Raw genomic sequence first — 23603 nt, 5'->3', positions numbered from 1 at the left:
CCAGTTCAACTATCAGGGGCTCCGGGACAGCCTAGGAGAGTATGTGAATTGCCACATGGTGCCCCCAGACACTCCAGGTAGGTGCTGTATTCCATGTAAACTCTCATGCAGTACCCAACCGCTGAAGCGGAGACTCCAGTGCTCAGTGCTACTCTCCAACCCCAGCTCCTTGCCTGACAGGGTGCATTTGGATCCAGTGGTGCAAGGCTTCAATTCATGTGACAACTTGGACTCTGTCTTCACTTTTGTTTTATTTGTCCTTCTTCAGACAGTCATTCTAGAAGGATCCTGAGTTCAACTTCCCTTCTTCAGTTCAGAACTCTGGCCACGAGTCCTGGCAAAGCTCATTGGGAGTGGGGATCCCCTTCGGAATGAAAGACAAGTCTCAGCCAGGGAGAGCCATAAGAGGAGTGGCTGTCCTCTCCTACTTTGCTCTCTCTGCTTTTGCAGCACCCTACAGCAGACCTCGGGCTCCTTATTTGGGGTTAGGGGCGCCCCAGGGGAAAGGAAGCCAGGGCCGCCTGGCGGCATTCCTCGCCACAGTGTGGGCTCAGTCTGCCGCGGGCCCCGCAGCACCCCCTGTCTGCGCCAGCACCTGTTGGCCCGCCAGCTGGCGGCCCGCGCCCCCCGAGCCCGCCTGCCCGCCCGCCCCGCACCCCGCGCGCCGCCCGCTGGGGGAAGGTGGAGACGGGGAGGGGACAAACGCGGCCGTCCCGGCCCGCCAGGCCTTCCCAGCGCAGTCAGTGCAAAGCGGCCACCGCTCCCCAGCCGTGCGTCCAACCTTGCTGCAGCTCAGGCACCCGAGCGCGCGGGACTCCGAGCCGCCTTGGGTCTCTCGGCTTCCTGCAGAGCGTACACCGTCCCCGGGAGGACTTCGGTGGTGGACGCCGACCGCAGCTAGGTGGCGGCTCCGCGGAGGATTGGGGCCAACCCCGAGTAGCCCCCGCGGCCTCCCTGCCCGCCCAGGACCCGCGAGGCACTCGCCGGGCACGGTCCCCTCCCCCCAGGTGGGGGTGGGGCGCCGCGGCCGTCCCGCTCCGCAGCTTTGTCATTGATCCCAAGGTGCTCGCCTCGCTGCCGACCTGGCTTCCAGACTGGCTCGGCGGGACCTCGAGTCTTTGCCTGCGTCCTGCCCCCCAAACTGACAGGTGCTCCCTGCGAGTCGCCACGACTCCTCGCCGCTCCCCCGCGTCCCCACCCCCTCTTTCCTCCCTCGCCTTCCCCCCACCCCCGGCACTTCGGCACAGCTCAGGATTTGTTTAAACCTTGGGAAACTGGTTCAGGTCCAGGTTTTGCTTTGATCCTTTTCAAAAACTGGAGACACAGAAGAGGGCTCTAGGAAAAAGTTTTGGATGGGATTATGTGGAAACTACCCTGCGATTCTCCGCTGCCAGAGCCGGCCAGGCGCTTCCACTGCAGCGCAGCCTGCCCCAGGCTGGGCTGAGCCTCGGACTCGCCGCTTCCCCAGTGCCCGCCGCGAGTGAGCCCTCGCCCCAGTCAGCCAAATGCTCCTCCTCGGCCTCCTCCTGCTGACATCTGCCCTGGCCGGCCAGAGAACCGGGACTCGGGCTGAGTCCAACCTGAGCAGCAAGTTGCAGCTCTCCAGCGACAAGGAGCAGAACGGTGAGTTTTGCCCCCTCCTCCCCCTTCCCGCTTCTCTCCGTGCGTTCCGCCGGTTGGCATTGTGCGGTGGCTTGTGGGGTCCTTCCTTCAACTTTGGAGCGGATGGTCGCGCCTCTGGCGCTGCAGATGGAGTCCTGTGAGTCCGCGTGCACTTTAGGGGGGTGGTGGGGAAACGGGGAGTTTGCAACTTCCAAAACTCACTGGGCAGCAGCGCGAGCCGGAGTGCCCCCACAGCCTCGGCGTGGAGAGGACACTGGGGCTGTGGGAAGGCTTGGAAAAGACATTGCAGGGTGGCATATGGCCAGAGACACAAGTAAAAGAACACCTCTCAAGAAGAAAATGAATGAGTTGTGCCAAGTTTGACTTTGCACAGGTATCCGGGGGTGTGGGTAGAGTGAATTCAGGAAAGGCATCAGCGTCCTTAACTGAAACGTTGTTTATGGGAAGGCAGGCACCAATTAAGAATTAGGTGAGAAGACAGAGGTCGAGACACCACTTGAACGTTTTCAAGGCAATCAGTGATGGTTTTTCTCTTGAACTTTTTTTTTCTTTAAAAAAACGTGCCTTTGTGCCCAGAAGTCCTCACCTATTGGTGGTGTTTTTTGTGTGTGTTCGTGAATGACTATTTTGTGTGTGTTGGAAACGACTTAATCCGGCATAGGAAATGAGAATTACTTTCAGCTTTCAAGTGTACCTGAAATGTTTAGAAAACGTTCAGATGCAAGTTCCCCTGGGCTGGGATTGCACAGAGCTGGAGAAAGGCTCCTTTCATAAGGCCAGGGAAGCTTCGGGTGTGTAATTTGCTTAGCCTCTGAACCCCATATGATTTACATCATGCCTTTTCTGAAGTCTTTTGCTCTTGATCTGCCATTATGAAGTAATTCTTGAGACTCTTTTGTAAATAGAAATTTTATACTGCACATGAAACCACAATGTTAATGTAGGCTGCCTGAAACCGGAATATTAAACACCCTGTGTACAAGTGCTGCTATTTGGAAAGGAATGGACATGTTTTTCTACTTTGTCATCTGTTTACAACACAACCTCACTAACCAGGTAAGGAGTCTGAGAACAACATTTGGAGATTGAGAATCGAGCACAAACATTGTCTACCTGGCAGTGACATTGTCTCTATATGGGGGATGCTTCAAGGCTTCACATCTGGATTTCAGTTCTGTAAAATGTTCATCTTTAACAAAAATGCATAAGTACTCTTCATTATCCCTCGCTGTGCCAGGATACAGTACCACATTTATCTCTGTGCCTGCTCCTTACCCCTAGCTAATGTGATGGCATGTGGCATCTGCAGGTTCCTGAACCTGATCAAAGGGCAGTCTAGCGATCTGTCTATAATCATACGGCCTGCAGAGGGCTGAGGGGTCAAAGGAGCCACAGTGCCAGCTATTCCTAGGCAGGAAGCAGATCCGACCAACCTTTGTCCTGTATCATGCAAAATAAATGTCCAGTTCAAAATAGCGCTTCTTACTGGATCACCTTCTCCATGACACCAGCGCACCGTGCTCTTCTTCTCCCTGTCCCTGGTCCCACATCGCTTACTGCCGTGTCCTAGCATCTCCCAGACTCCTCAGGACCTGTGCATGGCCTTGCTCTTTCCTTGTGGTCCTTTCTTGTGATCCATGTGCTATCAGCACTTGGCAGTGAGAGCCCTGGAACTTTCAGCTGCCTACAGCTGCTGGGTTGCTCCACATCCCCAGGAGAGGTGAGTTCAGTAAGGCAGGCCACACACATTCTGGTGCCATCTGAGGCTGGCTCTTTCTCATTCCTAAGATGTATGATGCTAAAAATAGCTCAGTCGTTTCCTAATCTGTGGGCAGAGGATATGGCTATGTTTAGCTCTTGGAGTGTTGGCAGCAGGAAGTAAGTGGCTAGCAGAGGAACTCACCTTACCCTTTCCAGCCTAAGGAGAGGTGGGCCTGGCCAGCACTAGGGGGCAGTACAGAGCTATTTTTCTGCACATGCTCAGGTTGAGTTTTCCACTTCCCCAGGGTTTCAGGATTTGAAGCTAACAGGTGGGTGTGAGAGAAGATCCCTCTGGAATGTCACCAGATTTCCTGGAATAACCGCTTCTCCTTCCTTCTCTTTGGCTTTCAAGATTGCCACTTCCTTATTTGGTTTATTGTTCAGCCTCAACTCGGGTTGTGTTTGAGTTTTGATTGCCCTGTTGCTCTTTGTGTTGATCATCGTTGCGCTCTGAAGATGTGAACCCTCCTGAAAATTCCACCTAGAGAAGCCAGGGGTCCTCTTGATGTGCTGTATGCAAAGGCCTTTCAAAGGCCCAAGGCACTGTTCAAATTGATCCTGTTTTGTGATGATAGGAGCTTGGCTCTGTTTTCAAGGCCCCCTCCCAATGTGTTTATATTCGTAGGCCTTAGTTACAGTATTACTCTGACGTCATAAGTGGGAATTGGATGCTAGGTCTGTTCCATAGTGGATACACACACACACACACACACACACACACACTTAAACTGGAGCATGTGGGCATGACTGAAATTTAGGGACTGGCATCATTTATCCAGTTACTAGTCACTTGTTTGTTTGTCTGTTTCCTATTGTAAGATTATAACTTTTGCTATTTGAAAGAGAAATGCTTTTATCCACCCCCCCTTCACTGTTAGTGATGAAGCCCAGGCCTCATATATGTGAGATAAGATCTATACCACTGGACATTACCCCCAGCCCTTCTTCATCCCTGAAGGCTTTTTTTCAGACCCTGAAGGCTCCAGTATGAAGCAATGCTTTCTCAATTTTCCTCAAGGAAATGAATTGAAAAATACCATTCACCTACTTGGAGGGTTTCTGGCTGTTAAACTTGATATGACATAAGTATTTGGGGGTGAGAATGCCTACCATGAGATGCCGAAGTTCTTCCTGAGAGCCTCTGTGTTGCAGCAGGAGGCAATCACGTATATGTTCAGAAACAAGAAGAAAGTCTCACTTTGTGCGCTGAACATGGTCCAAATCGATAGTAATCCCAAGGCTGTCGCTGGCGTCACGCTTCGTGTGAATTGTGTCGGTGATTATGATTGACACATAATCTGAAATTGCTTTTCGCTGTCCTCATTCTTTGAATTTTGACTCAGCGTTTGCCTCTTTTGAGGCTCACTTGGAAAGCGTCAGTCATTGCATACGCTCTTTCTATAGGAGCCTTCATCGTTCTTGGGGCAACTGAGATAGGGCAGAATGGTCCTCTAGGAATACTTTTGAGGTATTGGTCCCTCCTTTAGTGCTAGCTTTTTCTTCCTGCTGCTGCCACATGCCTGTACCCTGATCAAACTGTGCCCACCTTTAGGTGTAGCCTGGGAGCTCCTCTGTGCACAAACCAACCAGAGTCTTTAAGGTGTCCAACAGGACACAGGGTCTGAGTGAGGGCTACAAGGACTTCCCTGCAAGTCAGAGTGTGTGACCTTTGTAACATTTATTTTTGTTATTTGGGAGCTTTAAGAAGAAACTTCCTCCTATGGTTTTGCTCTGTATGAGAGCTGAGGCAGCTGACTAGGGAGAGAACTCTTATGTAACGATGAGTCCTGGTCTTTCCCTGCAGTAGGTGGGTTTTGAAAGTCCTGTACCAACAGACATAGTTTGTGCTGATTCAGATTTACTGCACATTAGATTTAGAAGGTGTTCGGGACGTGTCCAGGTCCTGGAGATGCTCCGCAGATGCACAGGGAATTAGTTAACGCCTAGTAAAATGATGCTGGGGGCTTTCTCTCCAGTCACAGCCTGAGTGTACAGCTCTCTCACCCAGCTGAGCCTTAGCTGTGTTGGTGCATTAGCCTTCCTGAAAGCCCCTTCTCGCCTGTCTGATGGCCACTTCTACCTTTGTAATTGTAACTTCCATAGTGTTAAGAGTCTCAGATCCATCTATAAACTTCCATATCTTGTATTTAAAAATCCTGATGATAATCTGATAGAGGTTAATTTATATAAAACATCTGCAAATCCCATTGGCCTTGTTTTGTGTCAAAATACCATGTCATAATCAAAGTTTCTTCATTAGATTATTCTAATTTTAATGTGATGGATCATTTATTTGTAACTATTGACTGTAGTCTAAATATCTCTGTACTATTCATATAATTGCAAATTCACTTATTAAACGTTTTGTGCTACATATTTATCTCAACTTCTAACTTCACCTGTGAGGGAAAATATGACCCCTCCTCCCTTCTTCTTCTTCCCCCGAGACAGAGTCTCTCTGTAACTTTGGAGCCTGTCCTGAAACTCACTCTGTAGACCAGGCTGGCTTTAAACTCACAGAGATCCCCCTGTCTCTGTCTCCTGAGTGCTGGGGTTAAAGGCGTGCGCCTCCACTGCCTAGCACTCTTTTCTTTTTCCTATGAATCTGTCTAGAGGTTTGATGGGGAATTCCTTTAGCCAATGGTCTTTGAGAGACTGGACGAGGTTAAGATGAGGCTTTGGCTAAGATTAAACTCACTGGAGGGACCTGGAGTGAAGAAGGGGTGTGGTTTCTTTTGGGGTACACCTCACTGGCAGGTTTTTGGTTTTACTTTTAAGAGTTGCATGTAGAAGGTGAATGGACATGGGAGGTCCAGAGATTTGGTTGACTGTCCCTGCTTCCCCAGCTAATACTGACCACTCTTTGCGTAAGCTGTCCCTTCCCATCATGGATATTAGACATACCATCTCCCAGGACAGGTTTTTCTGACCTTTCAGTCCAGCAATCCAACCTTAGTGTCTCATCAAGGATAATTAGCTGTAAAGAACTTTACCTGCTTAATTAGATTCCTCTTGTTCCTTGACTCTTTTCTTTCAGTTGGGGGTCTGTTCTTCTCAGATCCTACTATGGAGTCTAAGTCCTTTTGGGAGCTTGGGCCTAGTCTGATTTGTTCTCTGTAGGAGGTATAACCCCTGGATCAGGGTGAGGCAAATTTTGTGTTCCCACCAATATCTCTCAAATAGTCTGGATGAGAGACACCTTTATATAGCAAGACAGTGGTATCTATTATAGAAGCTGGCCCTCTTTAAAGCTATCCTTCACAGTGTTTGGTCCTTCCCAGAGAAAGATAAACTTGGGAATGGTGGGACAGATCAGAATACTACTTGACAATTTTGATGAAGATACCAAATCCCCAAGTGTACCCCAAGTGGGTACCAAGCAGTGGGCAGGTTTCCTAGATACGGTGTGATGCTGGCTACTCTTTTTAAAAGTGCTGTTTGCATGTATGCGTATGTTGTGTCTTCTGAGGATGGGGATTTGATGTGGGCTAAGACTGTTGAGAATGGTAAGTAGATGAGAAACCAGAAAACTAGGCTGCTTTTCATTGTGTGCTTTGACTCATAGACAGCTTGTACTTAAGATGCTAAAAATTAACAACCAGTACTATGATGATGATGTCTGACCTGGGAAGACCCTAGTGTCCTCTGACAAGAAAACTGGGTAAGGCCTTAGAGAAAAGCCATCCGTTGTAAAAGTATGAGATAGCTTATCAGCAGTTAACTGCTAATGTGTTGATCTATTGTTCCTCATATTAGAATCAAATAGGCCAATGACATTGTGTTGTCAGTACAAGATACTTTTCAAAGCATTTTTTTCTATAAGAAGGTTTTGTACTTTGCTTGTCCAAGATACAAAACATTATCTACAAGAACACTTAAGTAAACAGCTTCATAATGAGCACATTCAATTTATATATCAGTTTGTCTGGCTAATGCATACTGTAATAACTCTGCTGTATAAGCATAGGATAGTTTGACAAATGACTAAAGGGGCTGCCTTTAGAATTCTTACCACTCAGTTTCACAGCAAGCAGGTCAACTGCTTTATGAGTTATTTTAATTAATATTTCAGTTCAGCAATTGGCTGTGATGAAATGGATGCTTAATTTTGGAAAGGTTGGTTCTAAAATTGGAGACGTATGTATTTTTAAAATGTCAGTCGTTCATATAGCAATATTTTTCACTAAATGTTTCATAGGAATTGATGAATAACCATGTGGTGAACCAGAGCAAGCACAGTGTGCTCTTCTATGGAAGAAAATTTTATGTATGTCACATGGTTGGTCCCATTCAGAAGTTCTTTGTTTTTGTTTTTGACAAAGCCAAGAACACCAGAAAATAAACTCACTACAATAGATCAATGACTTACTTTCCTGAGACAACATAGGTTTAATTTAAGAAACTTTCTGTTGAAATTATTAGATCTTAACACAAATGGTCTAGAACTTATAAAGGTGAGCTGTAACACTAAAGCCAAGTACTTAAATGTGATATTTTTGTGCATTCTAAGTTCGTGTCTCCCACATTGATGGTGTTGAATTTGCTTCCCATTAGATCTCAGGCATCACAGATGCTATTCTGGTCCATTGGAGGTGGTATTGCCTACCTATGGTTGTCACTGGTCTTGGTGGTTGCCCAGTTGTCTTTCCAAGGCTTACTGCTTTTGCTTTTTCAAGCCCTGTGGTAATCCCTCTAACTTTCAAATGACAATGTTTTTGTGCTTGGCTTCCTTCATCCCTTTCCTGTTGAGCTGAGTAATTTCCCAGTGAGATGAGGTGTGTTGCTGAATACCTCCTGAGGAGTATTGTCTTCTTTTGAAGGAAGCCAGCCTCTCAATTCCAAGGTACATTACTGTTATCAAGATCATGAGTTCCCATTGCTGCAGTTTCTTTTGCACATTGAGAAGACAATAGGACCACCAGGAAAACACCAAACCCACAGTCTAGGGATGGCTCTTGGGGGCTCTGTATAAGTCCTTTGTTTTGAAAAGCTTTAGGAGTTCTCAGAAGTTCCTGTCAGGGAACATATTGATGCTCTGTGTTTGCAGAAAGGGCACAGTTCATCTGCAACCATCCCATGAGGTACTCAGATAAACAAGTAGCTTAGTGGAGTTCCCATAGCTAGTGAAATATTCTCCTTAAGTCTGACTCCAAGACAGACCTTGTAGGCATGTGCCTAGTCTTTGTGAAACAGCTCTTGAATACTTTTTTAGGGCATTGCAATGAGCATGTGTTCTGTCCCTAGCTCTCTCTGCCCTAGGTGCTGGGGTTCTGCTGGGTACATGAAGAACTTGTTATTTTCACCCCTCCTCTTCTTCCTCCTTTTTAAACATCTGCTCTTTCTTTGTAGTTCAAGCTGATCTTGACTTCACTAATATAGCCCAGGTTGGTTTTTAAACTCACCATCCTCATGCTCCATCTCTCTTAGCACTGGGGCAGTTATTGGCCTTGAAAATCTGCTGCAGAAGGTTGGCAGAACCATCCGTTAGCTCATGGGCTATCCGTTCTGTGTCCACAATAATATAAGGGGGAAGAGGACTGACCAAACTTGAATAGTTGCTTTGTCTGGATGGTTGATTTTCCCCGAATAGCAGGTTCAAGGAAACCGTCTACAGACAGGAGCAGCCTGAACAAAACAACAAAGACAAGAACAGTATAGACTCTGGAGCAAAAGCAGAAATTGGAGAAAGTTGTCCTGAGCGCCTGTATTTGAAGTCTTGATGCTGTTTTCAGGGTCTGCTTCCTGTAGCATTCAGTCAATAGAATGAAAGACAAAATTGTCTTCATGTTTATAATTCAGCTCCAAACCACTATTTTCAGTTATTTTTTTCTAAACAGGCATGAAGGGACAGAGTTCTGCTTTGGTGTTCATGGTTAATTACTTGTGGCTTGAGTTTTTTTTTCTTTTCTTTCAGTAGTTAAGCATATTCTGAATGGGCTAGATGAACAAACTGCATAATCTCCCTCCCAGCTCCCAAGCCCTGCCCGTGCGCTCACACCATTCTGCATTGCCTCCTTGACGAAAACAAAGAGCTATTTTCACACTTCATTCATGAAGTAGATGGCATGCAGAAGGAGGCTGGGGGAGGGTTCCAGAAGTTGACCAGAGGCAGCTTCTGTTACAAGACATTGGTATAATGAAGCTGTTAACTTAAACGTGACATCAGCCTTGCTAGTTTTAAGTGAAGAAGAAGTCAAGTGCAGTAGGATACTAGTCCTTACAAGACAGATGCCTTTGCTGAGAAACTGCGTTCGTTCTCTGTGGAGGTTCCCTCTGGCCCCTGTATATATCACGATGCCTACAGGATCTTAAGATGGGTAAGGACCGGAAGTGACCCTATGACTGTGAGTGTGCTTTGTCGATATGCTGCCATTACTTGCAGCTGTTTGCACTCCAGGAATCCTTGCTCCTGGTAGGCGCTGTTTCAAGCATTGCAGTGTTTGTACGATAGAATTAGGCCTCTGGCTTAAGCACACCCTGCTGCCCACTATACCTGCCCTTGAATCACAAAATAGATGGGAAACATCAGCAGAAGTTGGATTTCCATGACACTGCTGCTGTTTCTGGCAGTTCTTCTTCTTTTTTTTTTTTTTCTTTCCTGGCTCATTATATGAATGTCTGACTTCCAGTCATCTTTTCTCTCTACTGAGGGATAAATCACAGCTTATGTCCCGTACTGTCACACGTGTTCACAGCTAGGGTAATTAGAAATGTAAATTGGGAGGTATTAAAGTGCTATAATTTCCCTTTCTATAGCAGCCAAGGGTGTTTATAATCAGTACATTTGCTTTAGGTGTGAGCAAAGATCAGAGCAGATGAGATGAAAGGAATATTTTCCTTCCTTCCTTCCTTCCTTCCTTCCTTCCTTCCTTCCTTCCTTCCTTCCTTCCTTCCTTCCTTTTTCCCTCCCTCCCTCCCTCCCTTTCTCTCTCCCTCCCTCTCTCCCTCCCTCCACTCCCTCCCTCCCATCTTTCCATATTTCTTTCTTTCTTTTCTTTTTTTTTTCTTTTTTTGAAGCAGCATCTTTCTCCACAGTCCTGGCTCTCTTGGCGCTTACTATGTAGACCAGGTTGACCTCAAAGATCTTTCTCCCTCTGCCTCCCAAGTGCTGGAATAAAAGGTGTGTGCCAACCATGCCAGAATTTTAAACTTTCTTATCAGTGGGTGCTTTTTCACTCAGTTTGGAAAACTGGCACAATTCAAAGTGTGTATTTCTTGACTTGTCCTATTTTAAACCTAGCCATGACTATGGGGATTGAGGTTCACATTGTTTAAGAACTTGGGAGACACCACAAATCTACAGCAATGCTTGCTAAAGTGTGACCTGCCATCAGATCACTGAAGAACACAGTTAGCATGTATAAGGCTCTGGTTCTGATCAATAACAATAAAAATAGTTTCGCTAATAAATAGATCTGAATTTATTATCGCAGTTCTGTAGATACCTAAAGAGACTGAAATTGGATATATTTGAAAAGCATGGATCTGTACATATGTAGTTGAAGGAATGAGACCTGGGGGCCGAGCTGTCTATGTTGATAACAAAATAACAACAACAATAATAATTATGACCAATTAAATTGGGTGGAGCAGTGTCTCAAATTCTGCATACAGTTCAGTGTGCTGTTGCTGGAACTCTATAGGCCCGTGGAGAGCCTCACAGTACAGACCACATGTCATAGCACAGGGACATTTTCATAGCGTCTGATGCAATTTCTACCCATTAGAGATATAGATATCATTGCAACAGAATCGTGCTCTGTGTTGGTCATTGTGGTCAAACTTGTCTTAACTATTTGCACATGAAGCAGCCATTTAAGATTAGCATAGCATTGCACGTTGAAATCTGGCCAGGATATTGAAAGGCTCCTCTAGAAATTTAACTGGTGACACCAAACCATTAAAGAGCAACTTTCATTTCTGTTTTCTTGAGGATATTTGCAGACTTGAGGTTTAAAGGCATGCTTAAGCACGTGGAATAAGGAATTAAATAATCTCTCTGCTTCTTAAAAACAGAGTTTTTCTTTCCTGGTGGAAATTCATTTTTAATCTGCACCGATAACTTTTAATAGGCATCAGGTGGGCACCCCATTAAGCTAACTGCTTTAAAAAATGATTTCCTTCTACAGCCTGCATTTACATCTTAGGGAACCCATTAGCTTGTCTGGATTTCCCATTTTCCTTGCAGTGTTCCTCTGCAGCCTGTTCTGAATGGTTAGCCCGCCACAGCAAAAACCTTGGAGGTGCAGGCCTTCTGGAAGGAGTGCAAACGCCACAGTTTGCATTGGGAAAAAAAAAAAAAAAAACCGGGAAAACGGGCCTCATAGGCTATATCTGCCGAACATTGAAAACTGCACAAAGCACAGGAAATACTTCTGGCATGTGGGAATCTGCGGGTTTCCAAACTACAAACACCGTTCCGCAAAGTTCCCCGGTAGTGGTGAATTATATGAGACCACGTCCATCTAAGCAAGGCTTGTTTAACTAGCTTGTGGTTCTGGGGCTCATTCAAACACTCTTAAACAAAATAAAGGGAATGGATGTAATAACTTCTTTATGGAAAGTCCATAAAAAGCTAGAGGGCCGTGTAAACAAATTGGGTCATTTACTAGATGTTTAAGTGATAGATTTGCAGTCCAAGTTTAGGGCTGCATGCACTGCTTCATAGGGTCGTGCCTGGGCTCCATCTTGAGAGTAAAGGGATAAATTTGTCTGTTTGTCTGTTTGTTTTTGTCTAGCACTTGAAATCCCACTGTTGTTATTTTACAGCATAGCTTGAAAACACCTAAGACTCAGTCCATGCCCATCTGTCTATATAATAGTCCATTCCACTATATGTGAAAAGTTGAATTGGCCTACTTTTTGGTAGCACTGGGTTCTATTAAAGGAAAATATGATGATTGAAATTGAAATTTTCCTTCTGGGCTCAGGCATGTCTAAACTAATTGTAAAATAATTGTTCTGGCTCAGAAGAGCAGACCTGTAACTACAGCCATGTAAAAGAGAAATTCAGCCGCAGCTATGATTCATGGTCATCGGAACTCTGCCTGTCTTGGAATTATACCTCTTTTGACAACCTCACATGACATCGGTTCATCTTCCTGGAGAATTAGATCTTAAATCCGGTCCTTGGCTGTCCTCTCGGCAGAGTCTCTTTACTACGTTGGAAATATTCCTGTTCCTTCTCGGAAATTGAGCAGGAGGCTTGTGTCACACTGATCCAGAACATGGGGCCTGTATAGGTGAGGGCGTAAACTTTGCACCTTGGGTGAAGAGCAGAAGTCAAGCATGCTGGTGGGCATCGGAGTGAGCGGAGATGGTACCTAATTTCTACATCACGTCTATAGCATATCTTAGTTCTCTAGCACCCCTCAGCTCTGCTTGGTTTCCTTTGCTTTAAAGGAAGCGAGTAAGTAAGTAATTCGTAGTACAAAACAATGGATCAATGGTCCTTTCTAGCTTTTGATAACGGATGCTGCCATGCCATGCTGGCACCTCTCCAGCGTTGCTGTTGGAAGTTCGACAGAGGAAGTAAGTTCTCTGACTTCCAGGTTTAAGCAACAGACAATGGTGGATTCTATAGTGTCTGTGCAATGCGAAACTTGCTCTTCCTTCCCTCCTTTCTCACTCTCTCTCTCTCTGTCTCTCTCGTCTCTCTCTGTCTCTCTCATGATGGCCTCAAGTCTGAAAAAAAAAAAAACCCAACAAAAATATCTAAGATTTTCTCTTACACTGGATTCTCTGTGACTTTGCATACAACCGCCGAGATTCGGAGCCAACTCCTTTATGTAGTTGTATGCTATCTGTCCTCACACAAACTCTTTGAACTGAGATGCAAACGACAGAGGAAGGCTGGTTCCTACTCAACCTCTGAAGCATAACGGAGGATGAAAAGTTGAATTAGCCGCCGTCGTGTTCCCCAGCGTCCCATCACGAAAGCAGTTACGTCGATAATCTGTTCATAAAAGGGACCAGTCCTTTTTTTGTCTCAGGGTTGTAGCAGTTCTCACCCATGACTGGACAAACCCACATCTTTAAGTCATTGGTTGGGACAGTGCATCGTGGCGGAAGTCTAGGACTGAGATGAAGAAGAGGAGAAAGTGCGGGTGCTTGTTTCTTGCTGAACCTTTCAAGGGCATGGTCCCAGTGATATAAAAACCTCCTACTAGACTCTGGCCATTTAAACGTTCTATCACCTTCCAGAGTGCTTCACTAAGTCAAATTATGAGCTACACCTAACTTGTTCCTAAGTAGAGATGGAGACGTATGACCTCTGATGACCACTGAAGATCACAGCTGAAGGAATGAGAGCATGAAGAAATCCTTGTGAAGGGGCTACGGTCCAGGCATGGGGAGCACTTGCCTTGAAACAGAACGTGAAAAATGACAAGGGTGAAGAAAAGAGTTTGAAAAGCAATGAAATCAAAAGTAGGGTGACCAGAGAAAATAAACTTGAAAAAAATATTTGAAAACTTCGATGCAGTGAGAGGCACAGAAGGATGGCTAAGTAAGGGTGTGAGAATTTGAGACTTAGGAGGGAAACAGATATGGGAGTAGTCCCAGAGCTAAAGAGGGGAAGCCATGTTTTGTTTCTGTACTGGCATGTTAGGATATAGGAGACAGGCAGAGAGGAGGAATAGGCTCTACACATGGAAAAGAACAAGACCCAGGCTCTCATAGCCCTTACATACCCGGAATGCAGGTGAGATTCACAGACGCTTTACATTCTCCCTATTGATTTTCTAGCACTTTTAGGTGAAGCACATTTTTATTATTGTGTAAACAGTGTGTCATGAGGGCGTGCACATGCATGTGTAGAGGTCAACAAACAACTTTATGGAGTCATTTATCTCCTTTCACTCTTGCGTACATTCTGAGGGCCAGGCATGATGTCATACGCTATAACTCCAGCACTAAGGAGGCTGCATCAGGAGAACTGATCAAATTCATGAGGGCCAAACTCATGTTGCCAGATTTGAGCAGCATGTCCAAGCTCAAGGAGCTAAATCATTGGCCTTGCCAGAATGAGTAGTTCTCTTTATGCCTGCCACACACCTGTTTCTCACTGGAGGGGCAGAAAGGGTGAGATTCTTGATATGTCTAAGGGATTCAGCATTCACTGATCATTGTACCATTTCCTCTGAAAATCAGAACTCTGAACACATCGGTTTTATTGTTCCTTTGATATCCTAGGACCCCTCTTGCCGATACGTCACTGCCATCCAAGGATTCAGTCTCACATATGTTTAGAGTACATGGGCTGTGTTAGTCTTAGCAGTCCAATGTGAAATTGCAGCTTCAGATGGGCAGTTTCTGTTCTGTATTCCAACACAAAGGCTCCAAAAGTATGATACACTCCATTAAAGAAGACACAAAGGTTGTGAGTGAATATTGACATTTCTATTTGCTAGTAAAATATTTATAGTTGTATTTGTATTTTCTGCACACTGTCATTATCCTAAGTCTGGTGCTGATTACCTCTGACACAAACAGTGCCAAAGTCTCCTTATTATTTACTCTGCGATCTGGTGGTGTGGGAATTCCTTCTGTATATGTGTTGCTTGTATTGGTTAATGAATAAAGCTGTTTCAGCCATTGGCTTAGCAGAATAGAGCTAGGCAGTAAACTAAACTGAATACTGGGAGAAGAAGGTGGAGTCAATGTAATGCCATGTAGCTGCCTATAAGAGGCAGATGTGCTGGAATCTTGACGGTAAGCCACAGCCACATGGTGATGCACAGATTAATAGAAATGGGTTAATTTAAGATATAAGAATTAGCCAGAAATATGCTTAAGCTATTGGCCAAACAGTATTGCAAATAATATAGTTTCTATGTGATTATTTTGATCTGGGCAGCTGGGAACAAATGAACAGCCTCAAACAAAAATCTAGGTTTTAGCTTCTCCTTTTTACCCCTTTGATCAGCTGCATGAGGGTAATGCTAAATAACTTGTCCACAGTGGAGCTGTGGTAGAGTCAGGTGTGGTTGAGCTACTCCAATCAGGTGTGGATGACCTGGGAATCAGATTGAAATTCAGGTTCTGAGTTAGCAGGTTCCAAGTGGAACCTGAGAGTTTGCATTTGAACAAGTTCTGAGATGGTGGTGGTACTGCTGGGCTAAAGACTAAGGAGCAAAACTTTGGGGCTCCCAAGGGCTACTGAGATAGCCCTTATTCCTTCTTACACAAGAGGCCCCACAGCTGATCTGTATGCACCATGCACACCTTCATTTTCCCAATGTCCCGTCATCCCTCTGGTCCAATAGGTCAGTTCAGACTTGTACACTGTTGTTCTAATGGCCTTGTCACACTCTGGAAACAGGTCTAGCGAGTGTGGCTATATATACACTTGGTGTTCCCAGCCAGTGTGGCTTGTGATGTACTAGAGACCGTTTTGGAATGCTAAAGGAGCCCGAGGCTGTTCTACCTCCAGGATAGCCCAGCCTTCTATGATGTCAGTATCAAAGGGAGATGGTGAAGGATGAAGAGTGTAGTGGGAAAGGAAGAGTTGCATGCAGAAGCATAGGCTTGTGAGAGAAAAGCCTATTCCTCTGGCATGCAATTGTCTTTCCACAGTTCAATACATTGTTGTGGAAAAAATAGAACTGAAATGTTATTTGTTAACGATGAAGGCCTATATCTGACATACTATAGAACTATGTATGTGAATGTTACTGATAAGACCCTAGCAAGCTAAGAAGAGTCTCACATTTTAGATTTAGATTAGGTTCCTAATGCTTTATTTTGCTTTCCTTTTAAAACATATGCTTAATATTTTTATATCATTATTTTACTATCCTATATTTTCCAGACTTCATCAAAAGCAATCGATAAAATAAATAAATCAGTGTGTTTACCATATTCAATCCAGTGTTTTGATATGTGTGTTCACTGGAGAATCACTACCACTAATCATCTGGAACCTCACATGGTTATCCTTTTGGGACTGTGAGGCTACCTTTCAAAGCTATGTTTCTTTAATACACATTTGTTTGGTTTTTATTTGCAAGAGGATCTGTCAGTGTGAAATCAAAGGGCAGAGGATTTAGAAGGTGTATACCATAGTTCGGCTGCCAGAGGCTGGCAATACTGCCCATTTAATAAGTGCTTTTGACTGGAGCAGAGGTTCTTCACACTTATGCAAAGCCCACAGACATTTAGGGGTCATCCTTCCAGATGCTCTGCTAAGAAAACCTTTTCCATTTCTCTGCTTCCTGTTCTCATTTCCAGGCTCCCAGAGCGTTCCAGTAGTCACCAGTTGTCATTGCAAATTTAAGGTATCAGCGATTCTTATCTTCCATGACTTTTAAGTGTCAGTCAATAAAATGTTGACTAATCTTTAGCACAGTGCCTCAGCTGAGAGGGTCTTGAGTGAAATACAGACAGCACACTTAGAGCCAGCACAGCCTGTCCTGCTGTGCTGTTGGCTTCTGGGATCCTAAACCATCATCTAAGATCTTTAAGTGAGTCATATGCCTGATTTCACAACTGAGAGATGCAACTAACGTCTGGCTTCATTTTGAGGAACTAAAAGGGTACACACAGGATGGCCCCAGTCTTTCTGCTTAGACTGAATAAAATTGATGAACCAAGAACCCGATGGGCAGATTATAATGATGATGCTTACAATGCTATTTCCTCAACCAGAAAACAGAAATGTATCATTTCCAGGAAAATCTACTTTTAAACTGTGAACTTTGTGATCATGTCTCTTTACAGTCGATTTGTTCAGAAAAGATCATAAACTCCTAAAGTTTATTTGCAAAAACTTTGTCTTTAGGATGCTCTTCCCCTTCTGAATTTTCCAATTAACCTCAGCTGCAGCTCAGGTGTTTTCTCTTGATTTTTAGTTTTTGTTTTGTGCTTCAGGGTTTTAAGATTGGCAATTCTAATTCGTCCTCTGGAAAGCAAAAATATTTGAGAAAGGGCTTTTTTCTTTTGTTTCATTTTTTTGTTATTGTTGTTTTCTATAGTCACTCAAAAAATACAAAGGCTATGTTTTCTTCTTTCTTGGACATGAAGTTGATTTTCTCAGCTCTGAACTTATGAGATTATGGGCAAGTTCTCTGTAGCTCTGCCGTGAGGACAAAACAGAAGCAGACCCTGGAGAGAGAGTTCAGAATTCATAGCAGGAAGCTCATGCCAATATTTATAGTGTCACAAGCAAACTAAAATCACCCACTGCTGTTTACATAAGCGTGGTGCCTAGACTGCACAGGCTTCTGATGTGTGCAAGGGAGTACAGTGTTTGGGACACGTAAAACCAGGCATGTATTTTACATTGGCTTCCTTTCTCTATGATGGAGTATTATTAATGACTTCATTGTTTTTATTATTTATCATGTATATTTAGATTTGAAGTCCGCTGCAGTTAGAAGTGGTGACATTTCGCAGAAACACAACCTGACTTTGTGCTATGGGTACCATGTGTAGGCAGCCTCATCCTGGCATCCTTCAGTTCTGGGCTAAGGACTTGGGTGTGCTGATTATCTGACTTGATGTGAACGTTTTCAATGATATATTGGTGGTCTTTGTTCTTTTCTATGTTACACCTTATTCAGGATCTTGGCTTATGTTTCAACTCCTTGAAAAATTTGCCATACATACTTTTGAAAAGAATAAATATTGACTTCAGGTGGTAGTGGCACATGCCTTTAATCCCAGCACTGGGGAGGCAGAGACAGGTGATCTCTGTGAGTATGAGGCCAACCTGGTCTACAAGAGTTAGTTCCAGGACAGCCAGGGATGTTACACAGAGAAACCCTGTCTTGAAAAACAAACAAACAAACAAACAAAAAAACACAAGAAAAAATACCTATTGACTGCTTTCTTTTATGACAGATACACTTATAAGTTATCATCTGGTTGATTTTTAAGGACAGCAGACTATCAGAAGCACGGATGGGAGTCTCTTGTCTCTGCTTTCACGGGACAAATACATGTAATAATTTAAACAGTGATAATATCGCTGTGCACTGTCACAGTGGTCTTGGAGTTGAGTTCTGTAGAAAAAGAGAGTGGTGCATCTCCTGGGGTGATGTAATGTCAAATGTGCATACTGACCAAGGCTTTTCAAATTCCATGTTCTTCTCAGATTCTTTCTACCTACCCCTTAGCTGACTCCAGTCTAGAATATTCTCTGGCAAATATCCAACTGACAGAGTTTGGCAAGCATTTTGTCTGATTCTGCTCTGTGAGAGGCGCTCTCGTGAGTGGGTGTCAAAGGCAAGTTTCTCAACACAGCTGTTGATGGAGAGGGGCAATCTTTGGTGCAGAAAGAGAGGTTTCCCTTGTGAAGGATAAGAGAAAATTAAAGCAAAGAGTAATTCCCACATGAACCAATGGAACTTTACTGTGCAAATCCTCTTACTGAAGGGATAAAGCCCAATATAGTTAAGAAGTCATCTTATGTTTTGAGCGCTGTAATTTAAACATTGTGCTTTGGCTTTTTGTTTGTATTTCAAGCATTTCATTCTTAATATTTCCTTTAGTGTTTCCATAAAAAGACAAAAATTTTTATGTTTATTTTGTAGCTAGTTATCCTCAAATTAGATAAAAAAGATAATAAACTTTCCTGAGCTTCATTTTTATGCTAATTAATCAAAGCTCTTTATGTTCAATAACTTGAAAATTATTATAGATCTTCCCTGAGCTGTATATATCTATTTTTGATGCTAAAAAAGAAGAAAAAGAAATCACAACTGAAATCAAATAAAAGTTTTCTACAGCTTATTGATAGTTTAAGTCCACTAGAGGTTAATAAAAGAAACTGAATCTCTTTAGCGGTGATTAGAAAGTTGAAGAAAGTGGCTGGCTTTTTGTAGACCTTTAGTAAATCAATTTGCTAACTATTTAATACCAGACACCTCCTGAGATTTGGGCGAGAGCTGATCTCTGCTATCTTCATGTTAGTCTAGCCACCAAAATTGATTTTCACGTTTTGTGTGTCACTTAGATCTTTGTACTGGAACTACAACAGGTTAAAGAATACTTCATATTTTAAAACATTAATAGGTTTAGTTCTAGTGTGGTCAATATTGTCCATGAGTCATGAAGGTGGAGTTGTGATGAAAGAATTTGAAAGGAATCTGAGTTCTAGGTAGTGGTTAGCTCTTAATACCTTTCCCAGTGATGTAATATCAACAGATAGGTATGGTATTTCCTAAGAAGCTTAGAGATACCGTTGACTATCTCTGCATTAGCAGACCTGTAACCCTGTTACCCAGTGACTTCAAGCTCCTGGTGCTGACTCTGGTGACTCCAATGCTCATGGATAGCGATGGTGTTGGTCAAACCAGAGGTTTAAGCAAAGCTCCTGAATAAGGTTTTGCTTATTTTAAAGATAGTGAAATTGGGCAGATACTCACCTTCTGACGCTAAAACAAGTCATACTCTACAGACGACAATATGACCTGTGTTGTTTTACTCCCTTTTGGAGAATGAAGGCTCAAATGGGACAATATGGCTGGGAGAAGAACTTTTTTTCCCTTTGCATGTAAGCAAGTTACTGGCCATTTTGCTGCCCCTAAAATTGACATTTGGAAACACCTAGAGATTTTAGATGTGGACTATGTTGCTGTGTGAGTGCATCTTTGGCTATAGGAAGGATTCAATTTAATTTCTTGTGCCACACATTTTGTAGGAAGCAAAGATTCAGTTATTTCTAACTAGATGGAGAGTGGCTCACCAGGCTCAGATTTCAGCTAATTGAGAAATACCATTCTCTGTCTACAATAAAATCCAAATGCTAAGTCGACTCTGGAATAAAGGTGAGAATCACCTTCCTTTCTTATTTTCATGCTGCGGATACTGTACTCAATACAAGAGTATCAGTAGTGTCTCTCTCTCTCTCTCTCTCTCTCTCTCTCTCTCTCTCTCTCTCTCTCTCTGTGTGTGTGTGTGTGTGTGTGTGTGTGTGTGTGTGTGCTGGGGAAAGGGCACTGAACTCAACCCCTGTATAGTTCCTTAAATGCCATATACAGTTTTAGAAATCAAGGTTCTTCATAGTCCTAGCCAGTTAGGTAGGACTGACTGGCTGGCAAATCCCAGGCATCTGCCAGTCTCTACCTCCCAGCGCTGGGTCATCCACCACACCTTGTTTTATTTAATTTAATTAATTTGCTTATGCATTACTTTTACACGGGTTCTGGTAGCCCAACTCAAGACCTCGTGTGTACAAAACAGACCATTTGCCACCTGAGCCTCTCCCCCGGGGCCTGTAGTATCTGTCTTCAACTAGAGGTCACTCAGGAGGAGTCCTGCTAACTTATCTTTTGCCTTGTGTCAATCTACAACAGAAACCTTTCTAGACTCATTCAGCAATGTTACAGTTTAATTATTAGAACTTTCAAGCTATTGGAGATTTCAGAATTTAACAAAAATCTAACCTCATATTCATAAGTCTGTAAATACATGAGCATGGGTATCCCTCACTCCTTAAGTATACTTGCATGGATTGCAGGAGTAGCACCCTGGGAAGAAATCTGATTTAGTTTAGTAATAAACCCTGCTGTTCGATACTTTTTGGAAGGCAGCTTCACGAATGAAGTCCCTGAGCCTCCACCAGGGTAAAGGCTGAGGCTGTTGTAGGTAGTGTAGGTCTTTTTTCTCCTTTCTCTTCTTTGTTTGCTGTATATACCTAGAACCTCACTACAGGCAGTAGGTACTCACCATGCAGAGACAAAAAAACCCAGAGAAAAAGGAAAAGTGTCTGCCTTTCCCCTCTGTGTTTAGAATATAAGTCATCACACCCACGTTGTGTCCAGGGCTTGGTAGGCATTCAGACATTCAAAACGTAAGCATTTAGATCTATGAAGATCTGATTTCTTATTTGATTTGTTTTGATATATTTAATAATTACTGTCATGATTTATGTTTGATTTCATAAATATATCTACTTGCAGTGGAGCACGTATAAGCATTTTAGAAAATTTTATAATTACAGGTATACGTAGATGGTTTTCATGGCAGAATCCTACTAACTGTGCCTTGGGAAGGGAGCAGCAGTTCACACCTTAGCTCTTGGAGCTGGGGTGTGCAAGTTAAGCTGAAAATGACAGTGTAGGAAGAGGAAAAAAGACACAGAAGTTTTGTAATTTTCTAGGCCCTGGGACTTCAGAAAGATGTAGAAACCGAAGGAAAGAGACATGGGGCCTCTGTGCTATTTTAATCGCGGATGATAAATTGAAGAAAGGGATAAGGTAAAGGGACTGGGGTTTGGGCAGACATGGTTTAGAGGAGTGTCTTGAGAAAATAATTGGAGATAGCAGTGCTGCATGAGGGTGGCCACAGCGGGTCTGTTCATAGGACCCCTCTGAGTACCATTTCTTTCTTCCAAGCGGTAAGGGTGGCGTTATCCATCCTAATTTGGGGACAGTGGATTTCATGCCATCGTCACAGGGAGAAAATAGGACTCCATGTTTGGAGGTAGACAATGAACCTAAGACTTTCTTCTTATCATTACTTCTCAGCTGTCTCCGGCTCTACACAATCCTCCTGCTCAGGCAGAGGGACTGAACGTTCTCTTCTGGAGCCTTCAGAGTCATCGCTTGCAATCTTCCAACTTTTCTAGCGGCAGGCAAACTTTCTCTAGGAAGAGAGGGTTCAGCCAGTGCTGTCGGTGGGGCATGCCTGGGCTTGTCCAAAGAGTACAACCACCCTGTTTCCTGGCACAGGTTTTCTTGCTTCCCTTCCTGAAAGTAAAGCCAAATGTTACAAATACTGTGTCGTACAGTGTGTGATAGCAATAGAATCTGGCAGGACCAAACCTGTGCCATCTTCGATGGGTCCTCATGTGTGTGTGGTACTGGGGAAAGAGGTAGTGGGACAGGACTGCTTTTTAGTTAGTGATGCCCTTGACTTCCTTAGGAACCAGAGGTCATCCAACTAATACACAGTTAGGAAACCTGGAGTGTTATGACTCATTTTATTTTGGCTGTGCACAGTAGAGACCATTTCTTGCCTAGGAAGGAATTCCTTTCCAAGTGCCAGTGTTCACCACACAGCTCTCAGCTCCTCTGACTGAATAGGCAGTTTCTTTGCATAGGCATTCTTGTGGGCTTAGCTGCCTGTAACCTCTTCACCCCTCATTAATAATTTCCTGGGGCCAGTTTGTTATAAAGATACATTGCACATTGCCTTGCAGACAGTGTGAGTGTGTGTGTGTGTATGAGTGTGTGTCTGTGAGAGAGTATATGTGTGAATGTGGGAATCTGTGTATGAGTGTGAATATGTGTGTGAGTGTGTGTTTACTGTGTAATGACCCAAACCAAATGCTATGAATATGCCCTAGAGAAGAAAGTGAGCATCAAACCCCATTACTGTGTGTGCGATCCAAGGACACCAAAGTCTTAGGAGAAATGTCCTGAAAGCTTTTCCAACCAGTGGCTTCAGTTCCTATGTTGTTCACCTTTGAACGATGTGGCTAGTTAAAGAATGGTTTAGCAGTCTTCCTAGGCTTTGTACTTATTAGGAAATCACAGAATAAATAGATCTTTTTGTTTCTTAATTGAAAAAGAAAGAAGTAAAGAAGAAAAAAAAGAAGGCAGGCAGGAAGAAACAGAGGGAGGAAGGAAGGTCTTTTTTGGACGAAGTTACTGAGGGTGTGGGTGAATTTGGAGAGCGTTTGTTGGAGCTAACATCATCCCCTGTGTGCTATAGTTCGTTTCCGCCTTTCTTACATTGGTGCTACACATGCCAGCCCTGAATGTCTCCCTGCTTAGGTGGCCAGCCTCCAGGGCAGTAAACCTCTCATGAGAAAAGTTGTGAATTATTCTGAGCTGACATTACTCATGGTATTCAGAGGACAGAACAAACAGCCCCTCCCCACTGGAGAATCCCCATTGATCACAAAAGCATATTAAATATCTCTACATGTCTCATAACTATTTCCATGAGTGTATAAATTCTTGAATGAATTCAGTCATATATTGAATGATATGTGCTAGTACATTATAAATATAAATATTTTATTGATGAGGGCCAGAAGCAGCAAAGATTATTAGTAACGCCCTTCCTAAAAGACATTGGCTCTTCTTGAAATGCTCTCCTGTGGGTCCACGCTACATTGGGAGTCGCTTGGTGTTAATTGTTAACAGAGGCTCTAGTGAGAACGAGGCAAGCAGCTTTTCATCTCGTTCTATCAGACAGCATCTAAAGTGCAGCGTTTGGCATTAGAAACCAGGTCACGGCAAGGCTGAAGTTGGCCCTTTAGGGTTAGG

General features: G+C 43.7%; 1 protein-coding gene across 3 annotated transcripts in view; it reads left to right on the top strand.

Annotated features, from left to right (window-relative positions):
* The first annotated feature begins 758 nt into the window (after window positions 1-758).
* Window positions 759-23603, top strand: part of Pdgfc (platelet derived growth factor C) — a 154773-nt gene continuing 131928 nt past the window's right edge. For 2 of the 3 annotated variants that reach the window (XM_038347724.1, XM_038347723.1), the window contains exon 1: window positions 759-1623. In XM_038347724.1, the coding sequence (XP_038203652.1) occupies window positions 1506-1623 (118 nt within the window). In that variant the 5' untranslated portion in view covers window positions 759-1505. The remainder of the gene's footprint in view (window positions 1624-23603) is intronic. The other variant, XM_038347725.1, reaches the window with a different exon arrangement.

This window comes from Arvicola amphibius, chromosome 11, assembly GCF_903992535.2.
Source record: "Arvicola amphibius chromosome 11, mArvAmp1.2, whole genome shotgun sequence".
Classification (NCBI taxonomy): domain Eukaryota; kingdom Metazoa; phylum Chordata; class Mammalia; order Rodentia; family Cricetidae; genus Arvicola; species Arvicola amphibius.
Note: the sequence above shows the minus strand (reverse complement) of the source record. Positions and strands in the feature narration are given on the sequence as shown.